The sequence below is a fragment of the Tachyglossus aculeatus genome, chromosome 7 (assembly GCF_015852505.1).
Source record: "Tachyglossus aculeatus isolate mTacAcu1 chromosome 7, mTacAcu1.pri, whole genome shotgun sequence".
In the NCBI taxonomy this organism is placed as follows: Eukaryota; Metazoa; Chordata; class Mammalia; order Monotremata; family Tachyglossidae; genus Tachyglossus; species Tachyglossus aculeatus.
The window spans coordinates 49,766,711-49,793,516 of NC_052072.1; the positions used below are offsets into that span (position 1 = coordinate 49,766,711).

Sequence of the window (26,806 nt, forward strand, 5' to 3'; positions counted from 1 at the left end):
TATTCCTTTGTGGGAGAATATGTATGAATGGGACAGTAATCTGCATCAAAATGATTTAAACGTTGGCATAAACTTCAGGAAAGACCAGTCATGGGCCTAGGGAAAGAACTGACTTAATATTCCTCCCGTTTTAGAGGCAGAAACCAACATTTGAGGTTGGAAAAGAAATGTTTCTCCTGGGAACTTTACTATTCTACTCACCTCATGAGTAGAGGGTAAATTTTTGGCTCTTCTGAGTCAAACAGCCTGTAAGATTTTGACAGATTTTAAAAATAGGCTGTGATATATATGATCGAGTCTCCCATCGAGAACGAAATAACTCTGGGATTCATGGGATTTATTGAGCGCTTACTACGCACAGAGCACAATACAATCGTTGGCTGACAAGAACTCTGCCCTCAAGGAGTTTACAACCTATCTATCAATCCATCGTATTTATTGAGTGCTTACTGTATGCAGAGCCCCGTAACTTGGGAGAAAACAATATAACAGAGTTGATAGACAGGTTCCCTGTCCACAGTGACCTTACAGTCTAGAGGGTGAGACAGGCATTAGTATAAATAAATAGTGGATACGTACCTAAGTGCTGTGGGGCTAGTGGGGGAACTTGATAATCTAGTGGGGGATCTTGCAACCTGATTATGAGAGGGATCATAAACTAGTGAATGTCCTAATGTCCCGATTTACAAGACGGAATCAATCAATGGTATTTACTGAGCACTCCCTGTGCAGGATGCGGAACTAAGAGTTTGCGAGAGTACATTCAACAGAATTGATGGAACGGTCCCTAACCACTGGGATCTTAAAGTCTTGAAGAGGAGACAAACGTTAAAATAAATTATGAATATGTATGTAAGTGCTTTGGGGCGGAGGGTGGGGTGAATATCAAATGCTTCAGGGTTGGGTACCACACAAGGAAGAGAGAGTAGGGGAAATGAGGGTGTAGAAAAGGTCTGGTGGAGATGTGATTTTAGGAAGGTTTTGAAGGTAGGGAGAGGAATGGTCTAACGGATACGAACTGAGAGGGGGTTCCAGGCCTGCGGGAGGACGGCGTCAAGGAGTCGGCAGCGAAACAGACGAGATCGAGGCACAGCGAGTAGGTTGGCTTTAGAGGAGCGAAGTACGTGGGCTGGGTGGTAGAAGGAAATCAGCAAGGTAAGGTGGGAGGGGGCGAACTGATTAAGTGCTTAAAGGAGCTTCTGTTTGATGCACAGGTGGATTGGAGGTGTTTGCGGAGTGAGGAGATGTGAAACGATCAGGGCAGTAGAGTGAAGTAAGGACTGGAGTGACGAGAGAAAGGAGCCGCGGAAGTCAGCGAAGAGGCTGATGCAGAAATCGAGACAGGATATGATAAGTGCCTGATCCACAGAGTAGCAGCTTAGATGAAAAAGAAACAGAAAAGACAGGTTTTAGCGATGTTACAATGGTAAAACCGACAGGATTTGGTGACATTTGGTGGAAAAAGCCCAGGGCTGGAAGTCAGAGCTCACAGGTTCTACTCCTAGCTCCACCACTGGTCAGCTGTGTGACTCTGGGTAGGTCACTTAGCTTCTCTGTACCTCAGTTACCTCATCTGTAAAATGGGGATTAAGACTGTGAGCCCCATGTGGGACAACCTGATTATCTTGTATCTACCCTAGTGCTTAGAACAGCGCTTGGCACATGGTAAGCGCTTAACAAACACCATCATTATTATTATTCTATTATGTTTTGGTCTTGTGAGACAAGGAGGATGGCAGTGCCGCCTACAGTGATAGCAAAGTCTTGTGGGGGACAGGGTTTGGGTAGGAATCAATCAATGGTGCTTACTGTGTGCACAGCACTGTATTAAGTGCTTGGGGGAGTGCAATATAACAGAGTTGGTAGTCACGTTCCCTGCCCGCAACAAACCTAAAGGCTGGTAGAAGCCATGGGGCCACTGAGTTCTCCAAGGGAGTGGGCACAGATGGAAAATAGAAGGGGGCTCAGAACAGAAACCCTGAGGGACTCCCACAGTTAGAGGGTGGGAGGCAGAGAAAAAGCCTGCCAAAGAGGTTGAGGAGTGGCATGGCTGCCAACAAAGAAAGAGCCCAGCCACGTATAAAGACAGAGTGGGAGTCAGGGTACTAAACCTAGCAATGCCACTTGCTTGCTGCATGACCTTGGGCAAGGAGAGAATTGGAAGATAGGAAGTGGAGGCAGCTGGAGTAGACAACTCGCTCAAGGAGTTTGGAGAGTAATGGTAGGAAGGAGAGGGGGCAATAATTGGAGGGAGTTTTGGGGTCACGGGTAGATGAGCATGTTTGAAAGCAGTAGGGAAGAAGCCACTGCAAGGTGAACAGCTGAAATGGTGGCCAGGGAGGGAAGAAGCAGCTTCAGAGAAGTAGCGTGGCTCAGTGGAAAGAGCCTGGGCTTTGGAGTCGGGGTCATGGGTTCAAATCCCAGCTACACCACTTGGCAGCTGTGTGACTTTGGGTAAGTCACTTCTCTGTGCCTCAGTGACCTCATCTGTAAAATGGGGATTAAGTCTGTGAGCCCCACGTGGGACAACTTGATTACCTTGTATCCACCCCAGTGCTTAGAACAGTGCTTTGCACCTAGTAAGCGCTTAACAGGTACCAACATTATTATTATTATTAAGGAGGAGGAAGCAAGTGTCTGGGCAAGGAGCAAAGGGATAGCGTCGAAAGAACAGATGGAGGGGACAGATTTTGAGAGGAGGCAGGAGATCTGCGCCTGAGATTCTGCTGGGAAAGGTGGGAGAGTCAATTAACGGTGCAGGAGGAGGGAGGGGTTGGAATAGCCAGATCCGCCTGGAAACCAATTTCCTCCGTAGAACTGCCCAACTTTCTAAATGCATCCGAAGATTCCTTACCTGCATCTTCATGCCATCCAGTCCCAGCCTGTGTGAAAAGAAGAAAAAGAGTTATCTCCAAAGAAGGCAGAGCAGCATGCTGGAATGTCCTGATAACTTCCGCAAGGCAGCAGAATTGGATGTAGAATCCAATTTGACAGGTGGGATTTTCCAATCCAATTTGATATAATTCAGCCTCTCCCCAGGGAGATCCTGGCTTGAGCCCAACGGACAGAAACTCTTCAAAGTCGAATGTGCCCAAACCCTGAAATGGCAAATGATTTTCCTGAGGAACAAGGCTAACCAATGCTCCTGTGAATGGTGGCCCACGGCTCCGGCCCTGTGTGCGGCAGTACGGTCTCTGTGATCATCATCATCGAAGGAAATTAATGAGGGCCTATTGTGTGCTGAGCTTGGGAGAGTGCAATACAACACAATTGGTAAACCGGTTCCCTGCCCACAATGAGATTAAGTCTAGAAGAAGCAGCGTGGCTCAGTGGAAAGAGCACAGGCTTGGGAGTCGGAGGTCATGGGTTCAAATCCCGGCTCCGCCACTTGTCAGCTGTGTGACTTTGGGCAAGTCACTTCACTTCTCTGGGCCTCAGTTCCCTCATCTGTAAAATGGGGATGAAGACTGTGAGCCCCACGTGGGGCAACCTGATCACCTTATATCCTCCCCAATGCTTAGAACAGTGCCTTGCACAGAGTAAGCACTTAACAAATGCCATTATTATTATTATTATAGAAGGGCCTCCAGCTCCAATCTACTTTCCTCAGCGCTTGGTACAGTGCTCTGCACACTGTAAGCGCTCAATTGAATAAATGAATTGCAACGATTCACTGATGCATTCAACGATCGAATGAATGAACAGCAGAAGCAGCAATCCTTAAGGGTGAACATTAGGATTTCTAAGGCCTTCTTTGGCCCTCATTTTCAGAGGGGTCAACGGGAGTTAAAAATCAAATCGAAGAGGCCCAGTTCACTCGAGTAGCTGTAAGCTTGTTTTGGGCAGGGAACGTGTTTAACAACTGTTGTACTGTACTATCTCAAGTGCTTACTACAGTGCGCTGCACACAGAAAGCACTCAATAAATACCACCGATGGATTGATGCTGTTCAGCCAGGTAACCAGAAAGTAGGGAGGTTGTACGGGGTTGTCCTGATCAGTCACATTTACTGAGTGCTGTTTGTGGAGCACCATACTAAAGACTTGGAAAAGTACAACACAATACAATTGGTAGACACAAAGCCTGCCAACAAGGAGCTTACACTCTAGGCTCAAGGCCCCTGACCTGCCGCTGAAGACCGAGCCCATGCAGGCCTGTAAATGCAACCTGCCCTGTATATATGTTTGTACGTATTTATTACTCTATTTTATTTGTACATATTTATTCTATTTATTTTATTTGGTTTATATGTTTTGTTCTGTGTCTCCCCATCTAGACTGCAAGCCTGCTGTTGGGTAGGGACCGTCTCTATATGTTGCAAACGTGTACTTCCCAAGCGCTTAGTACAGTGCTCTGCACACAGTAAGAGCTCAATAAATACGATTGAATGAATGAATGAATGCCCTGAGCTAAAAAAAGCCTAGAGGAATGAGTGGACACTTGCACCAAGCAGCGTGGAAACTCAGCTTTAGATCCCATCTAAGCAGAAACCCAAGTTAGATAGGGAGAAACCAGAAAAGTAGGGGAGGGCGAAAAAGGTAAAAGGAAAAGAACAGTATTAGAAAGAGAGAAAGGAGGAAGAAAAAAGTGTTGGGTAGAAGACATGTAAAAGAAAAGGGAGGAAAGAAAGAGAACAAATAAAAAAATCCAGGAAATCTCAAGGGAAAGAGCAGGAAGGAGGAAGGCATAGGGCAGATACTCAGGGCAGGGCAGGGCAAGTCAAAAAGAGGGATGATAGCGCACAGGTAAACATGCAAGGAAAAGAAAACAGAAAACATAAACGACAGGATGAGGAAAGGACAAAATCCAGAAGCAGAACAGGTTGATTTGGGAGAGGATGCACAGAATGAAAAGTCAAAGGAAAAATGTGTGGAAGAGAGAGGAGGGTGGTTGGAAAAGAGTGAGTCCATGCAAGAGAGTAGACGATCCATGAAGGAACCACAGGATGCTAATCCCTAGAGATTCTGATTCGAGGATAAGGGAGACTTGTTCGGCAGGACATACTGGACTCCACAGAGAGGGGTGAGGGACAGAGGAAACCCAGAGCACAAGTACCTTTAGCAGAATCACATCACTGAGAAGGACTTGGAAATTCTGATGCTGGGACCTCTCCTCAACCAGAAAAATTTTCACCTGCTGCTGGTATAGCCTATATATTTGAAAGGTTTGCCATTTATTTTTGAGAATTCACTGTTTTGCTTTTTTTCCTCTATAAGGGGCTACACTTCCTGCTGCAAATAAGCTCCTTGATGGCGAGTACCATATACATTATCATCTTCATTCCACATTTCCCAAACCTTGGTTCACTGATCTGCATAAGGCATTCAGTAATGATAATATTTGTTAAGCTCTTACTATGTGCCAAGCATTAAACTAAGCCCTGGGGTAGAATCAAGATATTCAGGTTGAACACAGTCCGTAACCCACACTAGGCTCACAATCTAAGTAGGAGGGAGTAGGATTCGATCCCCATTTTATGGATGAGGAAACCGAGGCACCGAGAAGTGAAGTAACTTGTCCAAGGTCGCGCAGCAGACAAGTGGCAGAACGGGGATTAGAACCCAGGTCCTCTGACTCCCGGGCCGGCGTTCTTTTCATTAGGCCAAACTGCTTCCATCATAATATATTACTTATGAAAAGAACGGGGATAAGAATGTCAAATTCAAACACGAATATCTGGAAAAACTCTGGATTTAACAGAAACACCTGCCCACCCCACTTCAAAAGCAAATCCGACCACGCCGGACAGGCGCAAATCTTGCTCGAGGCACTTGCCATGTTTGTGTAACTGCTTTCGATTTCTCTATCTGCTTGCATAATTATAAGAAGCAGCGATTCCTAGCGAAAAGAACACGGGCCTGGGAGACAGAGGTCCTGGGTTCTAATCCTGGCTCTACCTCTGGCTTGCTGTGTGACTTTGGACAAGTCTCTTAACTTCTCTGGGCTTCAGAAGCAGCGTGGCTCAGCGGAAAGAGCCCGGGCTTGGGAGCCAGAGCTCATGGGCTCTAATCCCGGCTCCGCCACCGGTCAGCTGTGTGACTTTGGGCAAGTCACTTCACTTCTCTGGGCCTCAGTTACCTCATCTGGAAAATGGGGATTAAGACTGTGAGCCCTCCGTGGGACAACCTGATCACCTTGTATCCCCCCCAGCGCTTAGAACAGTGCTTAGCACATAGTAAGCGCTTAACAAAAGCCATCATTATTATTATTATCATCTGGAAAATGGGAATTCAATCCTACTCCCTCCTACTTACCTTGTGAGCCCCATGTGGGACAGGGACTGTGTCCAACCTGATTATATTGTATCTACCATATGCTTAATACAGTGCTTGGCAAATTGTAAGCACTTAAATGCCATAATTAATTAATTAATTAATGGGGAAGCAGCGTGGCTCAGTGGAATGAGCACGGGCTTTGTAGTCAGAAGTCATGGGTTCAAATCCCGGCTCTGCCAATTGTCAGCTGTGTGACTATGGGCAAGTCACTTCACTTCTCTGGGCCTCAGTTACCTCATCTGTAAAATGGGGATGAAGACTGTGAGCCCCACGTGGGACAACCTGATCACCTTGTATCCCCCCAGCGCTTAGAACAGTGGTTTGCACATAGTAAGTGCTTAACAAATGCCATTATTATTATTATTATTACAGCTCCATCAGATCCACAGGTTTACCCCCGATACTCTTCAGGACTTTCCATTTTCCCTGTACTCAAAGACGCCAGATGGACACAGTGTTTGAACTTATTTCAAAGCTACACATTTAAGACGCCAGGAGATGATCCATCTCTACTACTATGGAAAACCCGAGATCCTTCCAACCCACTTTCCCACTTAACCTCAGCATACTTCTGATGGAGTTGAGTCTAAAATGAAATGGATTTAAGGGCTACAGAGCCCCAACAGAGCTTTAAGTTCTGAATGTAGTATGGACCATTTATAAATGAGGCTGGGAATAGACTCAGCTTTCAGAATCCATAATAATAATAATGGCATTTATTAAGCGCTTACTACATGCACAGCACTGTTCCAAGCGCTGGGGAGGTTACAAGGTGATCAGGTTGTCCCACATAGGGCTCACACTCTCAATTCCCATTTTACAGATGCGGTAACGGAGGCACAGAGAAGTGAAGTGACTTGCCTAAAGTCACACAGCTGACAATTGGCGGAGCTGGGATTTGAACCCACGACCTCTGACTCCAAAGCCCGTGCTCTTTCCACTGAGCCACGCTGCTCCTTGGGGCTCAAAGGGATTGTTGCTCATCAAATACGTAATTTTATAATCTGAATTTACCACAGGTAGTCTGGAATTCTGGACACATGTTCTTGGAACACGGATGAAGTTGACCCGTCCACATACCATCGAACCAGCATGTTAATGGTCTTCGAAATCTGCAAGAGAGAGAAACCAAGGTACCCTAAGTGTCGGTTTAATTCACAAGAGGAGTGGAGTATCTTGGAGCACAAACGCTCATCATATCCTCCACTTAATATCCAGAAAGCAGATTGGCTTTATTCTTTGGGAAGTGACTACCGACCCCATATCTAGCATCTTTCTGGTAATCAAATTATGTTCTGATCTAGTAAGTTGATTAAAAAAGTGACTACATCCCCAGTGAGGAAAAACTCAGTAGCCCAGTCCACCCAGGGCAAAATCCATTTCTTCTCAAGCGAGGAAAAAAGACTAAATTCCAAACCCACATGTTTCTTGATGGGGCAAGGAAAAGCCTCCTAGTTCTTCTTGACTTTCCATTTAGGGATTAGCTGAAAGAAGTTTGTTTGAAGCTGCAGAGACGAGGCCCTTTTGCTCCTCCCGTAACCACATGACTAAGGCTTCAGGGATGGGCCCCGAACACTTTACTTCTGGCGCTTATACTCCTTCTTCCAAAAGAAAAAAATTCAGCCTTGCAAAACTTTGCTGTTGTGTTTGTTCTACAGTGCACCTTCAGAAAGTAAAGGGTTTGTTGCACTGAGAATGGATAACTGAAGAGTAGAATAGGAGAGACAGCTATAAATTGCAGGCATTAAGGAGTGCCGCTTCCTCTTGAAACAGACAAGTGAGAAAGCACAGCTTTGTGCTGCATAGAAATAATTATGGAATTTGTTAAGCGCTCACTATACGCCAAGCCTAAGCTGTGGGTAGATACGAGTTTGGACCAGTCCCTGTCCCACACGGGGCTCCCACTCTTAATCCCCATTTTACAGTTGAGGTAACTGAGGCCCGGAAAAGTGGAGTGACTCTACCAAAGTCACTCAGCAGCCAGGATTAGAACCCAGGTCCTTCTGACTCCCAGACTGGTGCTCTATCCACCAGGCCATGCTACATCTGCCGGGCAGCTTTCTCTCTTGGCCTAGTCTGATGTCCACAGTGAATATCTCCTGGTCGGAACTGAGGAGGACTTATCTGAAGGGCAAGTTCAACGGGCCGCGTACCGGGCCGATGCTGATGCACTTGGTGAACCTGTCGTCGGCCTGGATGTGGTCATACAGCTTGACTATGGCTCGCTTCCTCAAACTGGAACTGTGGTGGGTTTCGTACAGGTTAAGTATTGCTAGGATGAGAAGAGACAGAGATACATACACCCACTGTGAGCAGACCGTCATTGTGGCTTTATATATAAAAATACACCCCGAGGCTTGGATGCAGTAAAGAGAGCTACAGGGTAAGTTCCTGTGAGCAAATTATTTCAAAGCTACAGCTAGGTTTCTTAAAAAGTCACTTTGGAAGATTTTTTTTCCTCAGAGCATTTCAAGCTCTCTCTCTCTCTCTCTTTATAAATATATATATATATAGTCCCTTCTAGACTGTGAGCCCACTGTTGGGTAGGGACTGTCTCTATATGTTGCCAACTTGTACTTCCCAAGCGCTTAGTACAGTGCTCTGCACGCAGTAAGCACTCAATAAATACGATTGAATGAATGAATGAATGAATGAAAGCAAGTCAGGGAAAACAGAGGATGGTTGTCAAAGCGGTTGCTAGACCAAACAAAGGAAAAAGTACTCTCGCTTTCGCCAAAACACATGTTTTCGCCACACATGTTGGCTAGGGTGTTGTTATGGAATTAAGAAACATTTGTCTGACAACAAGAGGGTGTCTGGTAACAGCAAACCACGGGGCTGGAAGACACGGCTTACGGACATGCGCGTGTCTTTGGATCGGGGGAGTGCAACAGTCCGAGTTTCCTTTAACACCGGGCTTTGAAAGATCAGCACGCCTGCTTTATAGGAGGACTCTGTACACTTGGAATTCAAGGTCTCATTCCCTAACTTTGGTGAGGAATACAGGCCCAACTGATCCCACGGCGAGGGCAATGACTACGGCACAAGGCAGAATGTAACATCGTAAGAATTGGGAACAAGGCCATAACGAAAAGGAACTGCCCCTCTGGCGGAGGACTAGGGATCAAGTTGGGTAACAAGAGCCGACCGCATACAATTAAATTGTTTGGAATTTACGACAGCCACCGTTACTCTAAGAACTCCCACTTTATCAAACTTTGATTCCTCTCCTCTTCCTGTTCGGACTATCATCGTGGGCCAACTGGACACAAAGTGTAACACGACCTTAACCTTCCCAACATCAGCAGTGGAATTAATGAATTTATTGAGTGCTTACTGTGTGCTTGGGAGAGTATGATACAGCAGAGTTGGCAGACACAGTCCCTCCCACAGTGAATGAGCTTCCATGGTAGAAGAGGAACATTTCCTTGTTCTACAGAAGGGAAAGATACTAGGGATTTGCTTCTTCTCAGGTTAATACTTAATTCTAATTAGGGGCTTTTATTCAAGATTTCAAAACTCCAGATTGGTGTTTGAGTGACAGATGAGGTTAGAGTCGGGCTGAACTGCAGTATCCTCCATAAATAGCAGGTCTCACACTTTGTTGAAGGTCTGGAGCACATTAGATGACACGTGATCGGTATAGTGCTCTGCATACCACTGAACGATCGATTGACGTGATTAGGCAACAGGAAATTATTCTTTCTTTTTTCCCCCCTTCTGACCTATGTCTTTAAGGGCCCCATCCCTTTGCCTATTTTTAGCAGCTCAATTAGAAGTATCAGGGATATGTTCAAGCTAACGCCGTCCGCTTACATATGTAGCTGCCTACCAGAAATGGAGGGAAAAGGTCAGTCTCCATGGCTCATTTTAGAAGCAGTAAAGAAAATAAAGTGTACAAAGTAGCATGTCTAGAAAACCTCAGGGGACACGATCCAGTCAAAGAACTACCCACCATAAACAACTGTAAGCAGCCAGCTGTGTGGTGTGTACTTATCACAAGATGCTACGTTACTTCTCTGGGCTGGCCAATTGATGCTGGAATAATCCTGGACATAAAGTTCCTACAAGAAAGAAAATGTTATAAAAACGGTGCAAATATTCACATCCGCGATTCAGCCGATACCAGAAGGAATTGATCCTACTCTCCCTGAAATCCAGCAAACTCATCTGTGAGACAAAAAAAAGTGACTTCAAATTTTAGCCAAATTATCCTGACTTTGCAAAATAACCTCAAAGACATTCAAAGTAATACCGCATTGGATTCACATAAATGCCCTGCTTTTTGTGTAATTTTGCAACCCCGAAATAGGAAAGGGGCTATTATGTGAGGAATTAAGTATAGCAATAAGGGGAGTTGGAGGAAAAAAAGAAGAATTTGAAAAGGAGTTTACCACTTCTACTGCACTCTCCCAACTGCTGCATATACTAGGCACTCAGTGAAACACAGTAACCCCCTTTCCTTCTCCTATTCCTCACTCCAGGTGTATCTGTTTTTAAAAAAAGAAACTCTCCTTCCCCAGTATAAACCTGCTCTTAGGCATTACGGCATTTGGCCCTTTCCTTTTTTTTTTTTGAACCTTGACTTGCCCTGTTATCAACTGCTTATAATTACCAGTTTTTGTTGTGCAAAAAAAAAAAAAAAAGGATGTTTTATTGCCTTCTCAAAAATTGAGGGGTTGGAGGGAGGAATTATGCAGTGGAGGCAATTAAGCATGTAAATATGGTACTTTGTATCTGGATGGCACTTTGGATTTTAGACCACATCAGTCCTCCCAAACTGCCTCCCTACACCATTAGGGTATTAGGGAACGTACATCAGTCTGAAAGAATGCGATATCAGAGGGTACAGCTGATCATCAAAAATTTAACCTTCCCCATTATAGGAAAACTGATTGCACACTGCAAGGAAGAATGGATCACTTTTAATTACCCACATTTTACAGAGAAGCCCAGGGCCACGAGGTGACTTGCTTAGTTTATCACAGTGAGGTCACTACAGAGCTGTGAATAAAACCCTGGTTTCTTCCTTCCTAATCTAACGGCCCTGCCATAAACTTCAGTTATTGCCTTGATATTTTACTTGTCTTGATATTACCGTTATCAAATAATAACGAGGACATCTCAAGCTCACGCTCAGGCTTGAGAGCCTAATTATTTGAAGAGACATTGAGATTTATTTCAAGAATGCAATCTCCCAACTCATTTATGCTTTAATGAGCCGAACTCCGTATTACAACTGGATTTCATGAAAAGAATCACCGGCTGAGAAGCGTTTACTGGGAGAGAGGAATCTACCTTCTCTGCTGCCGCGTTATTTCAGGGTGAACTAGCCCGTGGTTATCAAATCAAGCTCGCGAACCTTAAAATATTCATCAGGTTAAAGGACAGATCGACCTCGGAGATGGAGTTCACCTGTCGGAGACTTTGAACCAGTTCATCTTCTTTCGCGGCTAGCCGTGTCGCGTAACAGTAGCTCATGGGGAGATAAACCTGACGGCAGTGACACCACAGCGTTGAGGGGTGGGCGGGGGCCCAGTCGGGAAACAGCCTGGCAAAGGTTGACAAGGACCATGTGAGAGCGATCCGATCCCGTGGGAAAAGGGTCACTCCCTAGCAGACACGAATAACCACTTCTCCAACGACCGGCGCGCGCTGAGCGGGCCGAAACCTGATGTAAAAGGGGACCCAGGCATGACCCACACAACTCCAGGAGAAGGAAGTGGCTCCGTCCCAAGCCGAGACGGTAGAGAAGCAGTGTGGCCTAGTGGAAAGAGCACAGGCTTAGGAGTCAGAGGACCCGGTTCCAATCCTGGCTCTGCTGTTAGTCTACTGTCTACTTGTTGTGGGCAGGGAAGGTATCTGTTTTACATTATATAGTCCTCTCCCAAGCGCTTCGTAATAATAATAATTACAATATTTGTTCAGCGCTTACTAGGTGTCAAGCACTGTTCTGGGCGCTGGGGCACATACAGAGTAATCAGGTTGGCCCACGTGGGACTCACAGTCTCAATCCCCGGTTTACAGATGAGGTAACTGAGGCACAGAGAAGTTCCGCGGCTTGCCCAGGGTAACACAGCCGGCAAGCGGCGGAGCTGGGGTTAGAACCCAGGTTCTCTGACTCCCAAACCTACGCTCTTTCCAGTACAGATCTCTGCACACAGTAAGCGCTCAATAAACACGAATGACTGAGTGATGACTGACCGGCTGATCTTGGGCATGTCACTTAACTTCTCTGTGCCTCAGTTTCCTCACCTGTAGTTCAATTCTTCTTCTCCCTCGGACGGTGAGCACCATGTGGGACGGGGTCCAACCTGATTAACCTGTATCTCCCCCAGCGCTTAGAACAGTGCTTGACACGTCGTAAAGGACGTGGCAAATACCGTAATAAAAGTAAATACTGGCTTAAATTCATGCGCACCACATTTCAGGAAAGAGGGTGTTCAATCCTTCCCAGCTGTAAACATTCAGGATGGCCAGCCAAAATTTACCCCATGAAGGGATACCGACAGCACCTCCTGGAAAAGAAAAGGAAAAATAAAAATCGAGATTCATTAGTGAAGCTCATCAGGGTTGGGGATGGGGAGAAAGGGGACTCTCCCATCATAATAATAGTAAGTGCTAAACAAATACCAACGTTATTATTATGTGCCAGGCACTGTTCTAAGCGCTGGGGTCAATACAAGGTGATCAGGTTGTCCCTCGTGGGGCTCACGGTCTCCACCCCCATCTTACAGATGAGGTCACTGAGGCACAGCGAAGTTAAGTGACTTGCCCAAGGTCACACAGCTGGCAAGTGGCAGAGCTGGGACTCGAACCCATGACCTCTGACTCCCAAGCCCAGGGTCTTCCCACTAAGCCACGCTGCTTCCATCAACACCTAACCAGAGCTGCTCTCCTCTTAACCTACATCCAAATGATCAGTCGTTTATTGAGTGATTGCTGTGTGCAGAGCACTGTACTAAGCGCTTGGGAGAGTACAAAGTAATAGAGTCTGCAGACACATTCCCTGCCCCAGAACAAGTTGATAGTGTAGACGGAGAGACAGACATTAATATAAATATATAAATTAAAGATATGGACATAAGTGCTGCGGGCTGAGGTGAATAAAGGGTGCAAATTCAAGTTGCAAGGGCAGTGCAAAAGGAAGTGAGAGAAGAGGGAAGGAGGACTTCACTGATTCAGTCCTATTTATTGAGCACTTAGTGTGTGTAGAGCACTCTACTAAGCACTTGGGAGTGTACAATACAACAAGAAGCCTGTCCACAGTGAGCGTACAGCCTAGAGGGGGAAGGCCTCTTGGAGATGTGCTTTTAGTAAGATTTTGAAGGTGGGGAGAGTGATCGTCTGTCAGATATGAAGACGGTGGGCGTTCCAGGCTAGAGGCAGGATGCGGGCGAGAGGTCGGCGGCAAGATAGATAAGACTGAGGTCCAGTGGGTTGGCTGGCATCAAAGGAGCAAACTGTGTGGACCGAAATGCAGTAGGAGAGCGGCAAGGTGAGATAGGAGGGGGCTGGATTCAGTGATTTAAAGTCAACAGTAAGGAATTTCTGTATAACGTGGAGATGGACGGGCAACCACTGGAAGTACTTGAGGAGTGGAGAAACATGGACCGAACAGCTCTGTAGAAAAATGATCCGGACGGCAGAGCGACGTACGGACTGGAGTGGGGAGAAAAAGGAGGCAGGGAGGTCAACGGAGAGGCTGATGCAGCATTCAAGGTGGGATAGGATAATTGCTGGATTCCACGGTAACAGTTTGGATGGAGAGGAAAGGGTGGATTTTAGCAACGTTGGGAATCATTCGATCATATTTACTGAGCGCTCGCTGTGCGCAGAGCACTGTACTAAGAGCATAAAGGTTAAGCCGTCAGGATTTGGTGACCGAATGTGTGGGCTGAATGAGAGAGAAGAGCCAAAGATAATGCCCATGTTAGGGGCTTGTGAGACAGGGAGGATGACAGCATGGCTCAGTGGAAAGAGCCCCAGCTTTGGAGTCAGAGGTTCAAACCCTGACTCTGCCAATTGTCAGCTGTGTGACTTTGGGCAAGTCACTTCTCTGTGCCTCAGTTGCCTCATCTGTAAAATGGGGACTGTGAGCCCTCCGTGGAACAACCTGATCACCTTGTAACCTCCCCAGCACTTAGAACAGTGCCTTGCACATAGTAAGCGCTTAATAAATGCTATCATTATTCAAGTGCTTAGTACAGTGCTCTTCACACAGTAAGCACTCAATAGATACGACTGAATGAATGGTGCTGTCTAGGGTGATGGGAAAGTCAGGAGGAGGAAAGGGTTTAGGTGGGGAAAAAAGGAGTTTTTTTCTTTTCGGCCAGGGTGAAGACGGGGAAAACTGATGGTGGCTTTGAAAATGCTGTCCCACGCACATGTTTGTACGTGGGAGCCCTGTTCTAAATACACCTACTCATAAAATGAAATTTCAGTTATGAAAGAATTAGCGATGCAAATGGTTTACAAAATCACGAAAGTTAAAGAGAGGGCAGATGAAATTACTGTTCATTGGGTTTCACATCAAAGAAGGACAAGAAAGCACCCACTTGAAGGTGGAAGAATCAGAACAATAGAAAACATTTCACACAGTTGAGGGACAGGAGATGCAATTTGTGGGCAAAGGAACTTGTACAGGTTGGAAATATTTAATAGGTTGAACAGTGATCTCTAATGGGTAACGAGAGGGAAAGTCAGTGATATAGAGGGGAGAAATTAGAACATTAGGAAACATTCTGAGAGAACAACCATCTCCAGATTATGAAATCAATACTGGCAGAGGAAGGGCTTAACAAATACGATTGATGATAATGATCATCATCAAACGGAGCCGCCAAGAATCCTGTTGCTATGGTCGAGGCAGGATACTGGGTTGGAAGGACTACTTCCTCTCCCTTCCTTCCTTCCTCTCCCCCTCGTCCCTCTCTCCATCCCCCCGTCTTACCTCCTTCCCTTCCCCACAGCACCTGTATATATGTTTGTACATATTTATTACTCTATTTATTTATTTATTTTACTTGTACATCTCTATTCTATTTATTTTATTTTGTTCGTATGTTTGGTTTTGTTCTCTGTCTCCCCCTTTTAGACTGTGAGCCCACTGTTGGGTAGGGACTGTCTCTATATGTTGCCAACTTGGACTTCCCAAGCGCTTAGTACAGTGCTCTGCACACAGTAAGCATGCAATAAATACGATTGATTGATTGATCGATTGACTATGGGCTCAACCCAGTAATGGGAATGACTGACTGGCTGATCTTGGGCAAATCACTGGTACTGGAGAAGCAGCGTGGCTCAGTGGAAAGAGCCCGGGCTTTGGAGTCAGAGGTCACGGGTTCAAATCCCAGCTCCGCCAATTGTCAGCTGTGTGACTTTGGGCAAATCACTTACCTTCTCAGTGCCTCAGTGACCTCATCTGTAAAATGGGGATTAAGCCTGTGAGCCCCCCGTGGGACAACCTGATCACCTTGTAACCTCCCCAGCTCTTAGAACGGTGCTTTGCACATAGTAAGTGCTTAATAAATGCCATCATTATTATTATTATTATTGCTCATGTCACTCTAATGATTGGAGAAAATCTCCAGACCGGAAAAAAATATTTTAAATCTCATCACCATTCTTTACCAACAGATTTTTGGTAGAAAGTCAAAGCATTTTACATTTTCAGTTCATTAAAAACTGAGTGAAGGCTCAAGATTGTTTATTTCCCCCTTTTAATCCTCTCAAATTGCTGGAAAATTCCTCGGAATTCTGGGTCCAGCTACAACAGTGTGAACTTAAAGCAGGTGGGAGAAGGTGGGAGGAGGTGAGACAAGAAGTCAGGTGGCTTAATGGAAAAAGCCCGGGCCAGAGGACTGGGTTCTAATCCCAGCTCTGCCACTTTTTTTTTTAATGGCATTTATTAAGCGCTTACTATGTGCAAAGCACTGTTCTAAGCGCTGGGGAGGTTACAAAGTGATCAGGTTGTCCCACGGGGGGCTCACCGTCTTAATCCCCATTTTACAGATGAATCCCCATTGACTTAATCCCCATTTTACTTGTCTGCTGTGTGACCTCGGGCAAGTCACTTCACTTCTCTGGGCACCAGTTCCCTCATCTGTAAAATGGGGACAAAGGCTGTGAGCCGTATGAGGGACAGGGACCGTGTCTAACCCCATTATCTTGTATCTACCCCGGTGCTCAGTACACACAGAAAGCACTTAACAAATACCAAAATTATTATTAGGGACCAAAGCTTTGATCTATCAGAGGCAGAATTCGGTTGGCTCCTCGAGGCCCAGCCAGATGTGGGATTCCTTCTCCAGCAGGCTCTTTCGTCAGTCACACCCTCCTCCCGCCCTCCCCAAGTTGTTGACAGGGTTCGGGAAAAGCAGAATTCCTGTTCAATTTTACAGCTACCTCACTTGCCTGCTCCCTGCCTCAGTGAGGCGGAGGGAAAAATACCTTCAACTTGGAGTCTCTCCGCGTCAACACCGCCGAGGGAGGAAAGATTACAGAACAGAACTACTGCCACTGGCCCAGTCTGGCAACACCCCTTAGAAAGCTTTTCTTTGGTGCTCTTTGAAGAGAAGCCTATTGAATTTTAATTCCAGCCTCTCTTCTTAGGGCATTCTCTCAATCAAGATGGCTTCCACACTTCCCCTTCTCTCCTCTTCAACCTTTCAAGTATTTTGAATTGATGCAAAATTTTAATTTTGCATAGATGCCAGGTCAGACAGAACTCCTTTCTTCCCACCCAAACCCTGTCCTCCCTCTGACCTTCCCATCACTGTAGACAGCACCAAGCTTAAGACTCATCCCTCAAGCGACCCACATAATCGATCTATCACCCAATCCTGTCCGTTCAAATCATCGCAACACTGCTAAAATCCGCCCTTCCCTCTCTATCCCAAACTGCTATTATGTTAATCCAAGTACTTACTCTGTCCTACCATTGACTGCTGCATTTGGGTCCTTGCTGACCTCCCCTACCTCCTGTCTTTCCCCACTCCAGTCCTCCAGATCGATGGGTTGATTCCTTCACCTCTGCTGCCCGGATCATTTTTCTACACAACCATTTCATCAATCAGTCATACTTATTGAGTACGACTAGGTGCAGAGTGCCGTACTAAGCACTTGGGAGAGTACAACGGAGCGACATTCCCGTTCGGTCCCTGTTTCCCCGCTTCTCAAGCTCTGTTGCTCTTTAAAGAGAAGCCTATTGAATTTTAATTCCAGCCTCTCTTCTTAGGGCATTCTCTCAGTCAAGATGGCTTCCACACTTCCCCTTCTCTCCTCTTCAACCTTTCAAGTATTTTGAATTGATGCAAAATTTTAATTTTGCACAGATGCCAGGTCAGATAGAACTCCTTTCTTCCCACCCAAACCCTGTCCTCCCTTTGACTTTCCCATCACTGTAGACAGCACCAAGGTTAAGGGCTCTCAAGACTCATCCCTCATGCGACCCACACAATTGATCTATCACCAAATCCTGTCCGTTCAAATCATCGCAACACTGATAAAATCTGCCCTTCCCTCTCCATCCCAAACTGCTATTATGTTAATCCAAGTCCTTACTCTGTCCTACCTTGACTGCTGCATTTGGGTCCTTGCTGACCTCCCCTACCTCCTGTCTTCCCCCACTCCAGTCCTCCAGATCGATGGGTTGATTCCTTCACCTCTGCTGCCCGGATCATTTTTCTACACAACCATTTCATCAATCAGTCGTACTTATTGAGTACGACTAGGTGCAGAGCGCTGTACTAAGCACTTGGGAGAGTACAACAGTGCGACATTCCCGTTCGGTCCCTGTTTCCCCGCTTCTCAAGCGCTTCCCGTGGTTGCCCAACCACCTCCACAAAGAGAAAATCCTCACCTATGCTTTAAAGTCCTCAGTCACCTTGCCTTCTCCTAACCTACTTCCCTGATTATCTACTACATCCCAGCCCGCACGCTTTGTTCCTCTCATGCCAACCTACTCGCAGTAATTTGAGCTTATCATCTCATCGCTGACCTCTCGCCCACGTCCTGCCCCTGGCCTGGAATGCCCTCCCTCTTCATATGCGACAGATGAATACTCTCCTCACCTTCAGACCCCATCTCCTCCAAGAGGCCTCCCCCGACTAGGCCTCCACTTCACCTATACTCACCTTTCCCTCAGCCCCTCGGCACTTAAGTACATAACCGCAATTTATTTATATTAATGTCTATATTATCCTCTAGACTGTAAGGTCCTTGTGGGCAGGAATTGTGCCTACCAACTCTGTTATATTGTATTCTCCCGAGCTTTAAGTACAGTGCTCTGCAAATGGTAAGCTCAATAAACATGACTGATTGATCTCTCAAATTTTAGCACAAAGGGCCTTTTGGCTCAACAGAATGCAAAGATAACACTCGGAAAAATACACTTAATGAAGTAAGCTCCTTGAGGACGGGGAATGTGTCATCAACTCTGCTGTTCTGTCCTCTCCTAAGTGCTTAGTATAGTGCTCTGCACATGGTAAGCGCTCAATACATGCCACCAATTGACTGATTGTTGGTGCACAGACATTGCTATTTGATCACCTGGCAATGTTTATTATCCCTTTTTTTAATACGTTCACATTGTTTTGGTCAATTCTTTCTAATCTAGGGAACATATTAATATTCTTTACTTTTTTTCAGGATAAGCTATATTTTCTTCATCATTCTTTCACTCGGCACCCCATTTTCGTAGCATCAGCGAACACGGCTAACTGGGATATAGCCATTTCTAACGCGGTCATTTTTCCTAATCAGAGAAATCACGAGGCCTTGTTTGAACTACAACTGTCTACTTCCTAAAACTATTTTAGATTCATCTTGAAAAAAATCCAAAAATCAAACAACAGCATCCCCCCCAAATCACTGATGTGCTGACCTTTGCTGTGAAGGTTGTTTCTCGCTCGGACTAAATCCGGATCATCTGGGCCAATGCCCAGGATTCTCAGGGAAGTGTAGCTCAAGGCCGTCCCAAACACCGTAGACTTGTCCTCAACGTGCCTAAAAAAAATTAAAAAAAAAAAAATTGAAATTCCATTTATAAGAATCAAACCCTTCACTGCAGTTTTCATATGTGGAAGGCAGTCACTAACAAAAGTAGTAACGGTTTCAGTTGCGGCATTTGTTGAGTGCTTACTATGTGCCAAGCACTGTCTTAAGTGCTGGTGTAGATACAAATTAAATAGGACAGACACAGTCCCCGTCCCATGTGGGGCTCAGAATCAGAACAGGAGGGAGAATAGGAATTCAACCCCAATTTGGTTTTTTTAATGATATTTGTTAAGCACTTACTATGTGCCAGGCACTACACTAAGTGCTGGGATAGATGCCGACTTCCCAAGTGCTTAGTACAGTGCTCTGCACACAGTAAGCGCTCAATAAATACGACTGAATGAATGAATGAATATATGATAATAATAATAATGATGGTTTCTGTTAAGCACTTACTATTGTGCCGAGCACTGTTCTAAGCGCTGGGTTAGATACAAGCTTATCAGATTGTCCCACGTGGGGCTCACAGTCTTAATCCCCGTTTTACAGACAAGGGAATTGAGGCACAGAGCAGTGAAGCGACTTGCCCAAAGTCACACAGCTGACAAGTGGCAGAGCAGGGATTAGAACGTCCCACGTGGGGCTCGCAGTCTTAATCCCCATTTTACAGCCGTGGTAACCGAGGCACAGAGAAATGATGTGACTTGCACCAGGTCACACAGACAAGCAGCAGAGGCGGGATCAGAAGCCAGCTCCTTCTGTCTCCTAGGCCCGTGCTTTATCCACTGGGCCCTGCTGAATTTTCAGGTGAGGAAACTGAGGCGCGGACAAATTAAATGGCTTGGAAAGGTGACGCATCAGGCAAGTGGTGGAACTGGGATTAGAACCAAGGTCCTCTGACACCCAAGCCCGTGCTCTTTCCACTAAGCTATGCTGCTTATTAAAGTTCCCTCAGCAAAACACAGTTAGCCCCGGGAATGAATTACTTTGAAACTCTAATTCTTAGTGCTCATTCTCCACATCAGTATTTCAGTTGAAAGCCTACCGCCCTTGACCATCCGATCTGGGCAGAAAGAAAAGGAGTCAGAAAATTCATTCATTCATTCATTCAATTTATTGAGCGCTTACTGTGTGCACAGCACTGTACTAAGCACTTGGGAAGCACAAGTTGGCAACATATAGAGACGGTCCCTACCCAACAGTGGGTTCACAGTCTAGAAATCAGATGTAGTATAAAAATACAAAGATTAATTTCCAAGTTATCTGTCACCTACATAGATCAAATGAGATGGTAGTATTATAGTGGAAGAGCAGAATATTTCCCTTTTACTCATTCATTCAATCATATTTCTTGAGTGCTTGCTGTGTGCAGGGTACTGTACTCACTAGCTTTCTTCTAAAAATGGATTTAGGCTGAATGGTGTTGCTAGTATAATAAATCAATCCTGCAATGGGAGTTATGAGAACATTTAAACAGTCTAAATAAGAGAAGCAGCCTGGCTCAGTGTAGAGAGCATGGGCTTTGGAGTCAGGGGTCATGGGTTCAAATCCCAGCTCTGCCAATTGTCAGCTGTGTGACTTTGGGCAAGTCACTTAACTTCTCTGGGCCTCAGTTCCCTCATCTGTAAAATGGGGATTAAGACTGTGAGTCCACCTGATCACCTTGTAACCTCCCCAGCACTTAGAACAGTGCTTTGCACATAGTAAGTGCTTAATAAATGCGATTATTATTATTATTTATTGAGCGCTTGCTGTGTGGAGCGTACTGTACTCACTAGCTTTCTTCTAAAAATTGGTTTAGGCTGAATGATGTTGCTAGTATAATAATCAATCCTGCATGGGACTTATGAGAACATTTAAAGAGTCTAAATAAGAGAAGCAGCGTGGCTCAGTGTAAAGAGCACGGGCTTTGGAGTCAGGGGTCAGGGGTTCAAATCCCAGCTCTGCCAATTGTCAGCTGTGTGACTTTGGGCAAGTCACTTAACTTCTCTGGGCCTCAGTTCCCTCATCTGTAAAGTGGGGATTAAGACTGTGAGCCCACTGTGGGACAACCTGATCTCCTTGTAACCTCCCCTACACTTAGAACAGTGCTTTGCACATAGTAAGCGCTTAATGCCATTATTGTTATTATTATTATTATTATTATTATTATTATTATTATCATTAAATAAAGCATGTGTCCCTTTGCTCTGAAGTGCTAGCTCCTGCTTTGGGAAAACGGTCTATCAAAAATGGCAGTAGTATGAGATTTCAAACCGTGGGGAACAAGAGAAGAAGAAGGAAAATGATCGCATTTGTTAACCGCTTACTATGTGCCAAGCACTACACGAAGCGCTGAAAGGAAGAGGGAAAGAGACAACAGAAGAGAAGGAAACAGGAGGGAATTGAGACATTTGAGAGAAAGCGCATGAGCTGCAGCGTGACTGAGCGGATGGGTTTGAGGCAGGGGGCAAAGTGGTATGACGGCAGAGCGGAGATAACTCGGAGACTCTGACTGGTTGGGGGGCAGGAGGATGAAGGAGGGGCTTCCCAAACTGTAGAATCATTCAGTGGCATATTTGCGTCTATTTTGCTCTTTCTTTAATAATAATGGCATTTGTTTAGCGCTTACTATGCGCAGAGCACTGTTCTAAGCGCCAAAAGCCCTATTTAGTAGTTTGGCTTAAAGAGACTTACCTGAAAAGCAATACCTATGATATTTTTCAACTGGTCACGTAAGGTGCTTATTCAGTCTTGGTAAAACACTGCTACTTATAGCCCCCAGATTTTATATGAAGACCCACCACAGATTAATACCACCCCATGAAGGATAGAAGCCGAGGTGCATCTGCCACTGTCTGGACGCCTCAAGCCTCCAAAGTGTCAGCAGCGGGCTACATGCACAGACAAAGAAGTCATGGTCTCCCCACCAACAGTAAAGATCTTAGGATGAAGAAGTTTGCATCAATTTTAAAAATGAAGCATTTAGAAGACCCTGATGGATAAGAGGAATTGAGAATTGGAAAGAGGTCTTCAGAAGCAGTTGATTTGCTACAGGGTACTTCGTGATGAAAGGAAGAAGACTTTTGCTCAGTCTAAGGCTAACAAATTCTTCACTAAGCGGAATGACTTTGTCCACGGATGGCGAATAAGCTTCTACTTTTGCAGCTTCCGGCAGAGATTCTTAATTACAATACAACTCCTCCTTTAGTTAATATCGTGATGCCACATTTTGAATTTCTCTAACACAGATTAAGCAGTAGTTTCATTGCACTTACTGTAACTGTACATAACACAAATAGAGAAGGAGCATGGCTTAGTGGAAACAGCCCGGTCATGGGTTCTAATCTTGGCTCAGCCACTTAACAGCTTTGTGACTTTGGGAAGTCACCTAACTTCTCTGTGCCTCAGTTACCTCACCTGTAAAAAATGGGGACTAAGAATGTGAGCCCCATGTGGGACAACCTGATTACCTTGTATCTACCACAGCGCTTAGAACAATGCTTGGCACATAGGAAGCGCTTAACGAAGGCCATTATCAACATAGGATTTCATATGTTTTCTGAGGGGTGGAACAGATTATAAATAACATGCAAGTCTACAGGAAATCATTCATTCATTCAATCACATAGGATTTCATATGTTTTCCGAGGGGTAGAACAGATTATAAATAACATGCAAGTCTTCAGGAAATCATTCATTCATTCAATCACATAGGATTTCATATGTTTTCCAAGGGGTAGAACAGATTATTAATAACATGCAAGTCTACAGGAAATCATTCAATCAATCATATTTACTGAGCACTTACTGTGTGCAGGGCACTGTACTAAGCGCTGGGGAGAGAACAATATAACAACAGACACATTCCTGCCCATGACGAGCTCACAGTCTAGAGGGCGAGACAGACATTAATATAAGTAAATGACAGGTATATATATGGGGATGGGAGGGAAGATGAATGTAGGAAAAGTAAGAGCAGTGCAGAAGGGAGTGGGAGAAGGGAGCAGGAGAAGAGGAGAGGAGGGCTTAGTCAGGGAAGCCTTCTTGGAGGAGATGTGCCTTCAATAAGGCTTTGAAGTCGGGGGACAGCAATTATCCATCTAATAGGAGGAGGGAGGGAGTTCCAGGCCAGGGGTAGGATATGGGCGAGAGGTCAGTGGTGAGACAGACAAGGCTGAAGTACAGTGAGAAGTTTAGCATTAGAAAACATGTCACAATAGTGCTTAGGACACTACCTGGCACATAGCAGTCACTTAAAAAATACCATATTTAAAAAAAAACCAATACAGGCACACTTTCAAGAAACATATTATGACTGTATTGCGGGATATGCCTGTATTTCCATGTTTGTGTTAGGTATAGTATCCGTTAAAGCGCTTACTATGCGTCAAGTGCTATTCTAACAGCAAGGGTAGATATTAGGTAACCAGGTTCGCACCGTCCCTGACCTACGTGAGGGGCGGGGATGGAAGTCACAGTCTAAGTAATTTAGCTAATGACACCTCTGTATTCTCCCCTTGGTTTTAGAAAACGTTTCTCCGAGACAGAAGCCTGGAAGTGGGGAGGGGAGGGAGGAAGAGAGAAGGGATGTCTTCCTACATGAACTCACAAGCCCCAGCCGCCGTCCGGAAGCTGCACGGACCGGAGATAGCGAATCATCTCTTCTTTGTATCCCGCTGGCAGCGAGATGTTAGCCACGTGGCACGTGATAAGGAGACCTGTTTTAAACAAACAAGGATTCCTTCATTACGAAGAACTAGCCTCCCAAATGAAAGATTTCTTTCTTTGTGAGACAGAGATTTCCCTCCAAGAGTAGAAATTAGTTCTCCATCTTCACTGATTTTACCATGGACCTATTAATTGTACCTTTAATATGAAAGAAAAAAAAAAGAAGCTAAAGCTGGAGTTCTGCTTCTTGGGCCCTTGAAGCGGACTTCTAAAGCAAGTGAAACGGAATCATGAAGTTTAGTTATACGTTTTAATCAGGGTTCGATGCGTCCGCGACTAAGCCCTCTTTTCTCCAGCTCGCAGTCTAATACTGGTTATCTGTTAATACTCGTGTGGTGAAATGATCCGTGCATGTGGAACCTGCAGATTCAGAGACACGCTCTCATAGTGGAGGCTGGGCCGGAAAGGGGGCCAAACCTCAGCCCTTAGGGTGCAGGACTGATTCCCTGAACCTCAAATCTTTCCATACATTCTGGGAGTTGTGCGTCTAAGTTGTGCATCTAGGCCTGGAAGGGAATCGAAAATGTACGAACTCGTAAAATGTAGTAGGAGTTTAAGCCAGATGTCTCAGTGTGCACAGTGTTAAACTGGCCTTTCCATTTAGCTCCAAAGTGCAATAACACGCGAAAGCTACTGAAAAAAATATGATAACCTTTTAAATCCCACCGTCGAATCTTCCTAGTACCCGCCTTCGGAAGAAGCGTTTTTCGGATGCGAGACTGTGGCACCAGAAGAAGTTTAATGCCTAATGGCTTTAAAGGTCTCCCCCTTCGAGACTGTGAGCCCGTTGTTGGGTAGGGACCGTATCTATATGTTGCCAACTTGTACTTCCCAAGTGCTTAGTACAGTGCTCTGCACATAGTAAGCGCACAATAAATATGATTGAATGAATGAATGGATGAATGAAAAGGCCCACGTTTGTCTGAAATGCCCGTTTACCTGTTTTGTTTCTAGCAAACATCCAGTATTGTTCGCAGCATTTATTGACTGAGGATCAAGAGGTGTTCAAACTCAACCCAGATTTCTAGACCGTGAGCCCACTGTTGGGTAGGGACCTTCTCTATATGTTGCCGACTTGTACTTCCCAAGCGCTTAGTACAGTGCTCCGCACACAGTAAGCGCTCAATAAATACGATTGATTGATTGATTGAGTGGCAGCAAATCACTGGACATCTTTTCTCCAGGAAGACAATATCTCTCTCTTTGCTGGGATCTTTGGATGATTCACCTTCCTGAGGTACAAATTCCGTTTATTGATAGCGGTCAGTTTCACGGCTCCGACTGTACCTGGCAGTAGGAAGAGAGGTCCTCCATAATCCCCAGTCCAGTGACCGTCCTCTGCTTGCAGCTTAGAGTAAAACTGCATCCCGTTCAGAGCTCCTGCCCAGGCTGTCTGCGCTGGGGGCAAATCCTCGAAGAATTTACTCTGCAGAGGGAAAAAGAAAAATCCCAGATTGAGAGAACCTCCAGCTCCTCCCAACTCCTGCGCTTTGCACATTTGAGCTCCAATAACAAAATTTCGATTATCGATATTAAACGAATAAGAACGGGATCATCAAACGAAGCCTCAACACTGCTGGTGTCCATACCCCATCTTTGACTCCTCTCTACGTTCGTTTGAGGTACCGTTCCGGTAACTCTCTCCTCTCACCGCTGTGTTTGCTAATTACAATTACAACATTACCCGCAAGTCAACAATCACAGGTTAAGCAGATCAGTATATCTGTTGAGCCCTGTCGATTATGACAGTAAACTCCACTTATAATACCTTAACTGCTTCATGTGGGCAGGGAAAATATCTACCAACTCTGTTAACATTGTACTCTCCCAAGCGCTTAGTACAGTGCTCCACCCACAGTAAGTGCTCAAAAAAATACTGTTGGTTGACTGATTGATTCAATCAAAATTCTGAGACTTCTTTAGGAAGTCGTGAAAGTGTACCTACATTACGGGATGGGAAGGATTTTTTTTTCCATTATTCTTCTATCCACCATACTCTTTTTTTTTAATTCTTCTATGCACCATACACTTCTGCAATGAACTTTACATTTATTTTCCTAAGCTACTTATTATTTCCTCAGCATTTATTGTAACCCCAGGGCATCGATACCAGCCATACATGAGGTGAACGGGACCGAAAGGGCGTATTGTGCCTCAACCTCTTACCGTTGTACTGTACTCTCCCAAGCACTCATTAATGATGATGATGATGGCATTTGTTAAGCGCTTACGATGTGCAAAGCACTGTTCTAAGCGCTGGGGAGGTTACAAGGTGATCAGGTTGTGCCACGGGGGGCTCACAGTCTTCATCCCCATTTTCCAGATGAGGGAACTGAGGCCCAGAGAACTGAAGTGACTTGCCCAAAGTCACACAGCTGACAGTTGGCGGAGCTGGGATTTGAACCCGTGACCTGTGACTCCAAAGCCCGGGCTCTTTCCACTGAGCCGCGAGGGGCAAGCGCTTAGTACAGTGCTCAAGCCCTTCGATTAAGTACAGAAGCAGCGTGGCTCAGTGGAAAGAGCCCTGGCTTGGGAGTCGGAGATCATGGGTTCTAATCCCGGCTCCGCCACTTGTCAGCTGGGTGACTTTGGGCGAGTCACTTCGCTTCTCCGGGCCTCAGTCACCTCGTCTGCAAAATGGGGATTAGGACTGTGAGCCCAAATGGGACAACCTGATTACCCCAGCACTTAGAACAGGGCTTGGCACAGAGTAAGCGCTTAACAAATACCATCATCATTATCATGACAGGGCCTTGCACGTAGTAAGCGCTCAAGAAAAAGGACTGAAAGGGCGTTCTGTGCCAATCCTTTCCGTGCCATTT

General features: G+C 45.4%; 1 protein-coding gene across 1 annotated transcript in view; it reads right to left on the reverse strand.

Moving 5' to 3' along the window:
• Positions 1 to 26,806, reverse strand: part of LSS (lanosterol synthase) — a 59,966-nt gene that overhangs the window by 24,798 nt on the left and 8,362 nt on the right. The window contains exons 3-11 of the mRNA XM_038749520.1: positions 25,272 to 25,410; positions 23,866 to 23,974; positions 19,162 to 19,283; positions 12,697 to 12,793; positions 11,691 to 11,826; positions 10,231 to 10,339; positions 8,429 to 8,547; positions 7,290 to 7,387; positions 2,855 to 2,882 (exon numbers count right to left, since the gene is read on the reverse strand). Of these exons, the coding sequence (XP_038605448.1) occupies positions 2,855 to 2,882; positions 7,290 to 7,387; positions 8,429 to 8,547; positions 10,231 to 10,339; positions 11,691 to 11,826; positions 12,697 to 12,793; positions 19,162 to 19,283; positions 23,866 to 23,974; positions 25,272 to 25,410 (957 nt within the window). The remainder of the gene's footprint in view (positions 1 to 2,854; positions 2,883 to 7,289; positions 7,388 to 8,428; positions 8,548 to 10,230; positions 10,340 to 11,690; positions 11,827 to 12,696; positions 12,794 to 19,161; positions 19,284 to 23,865; positions 23,975 to 25,271; positions 25,411 to 26,806) is intronic.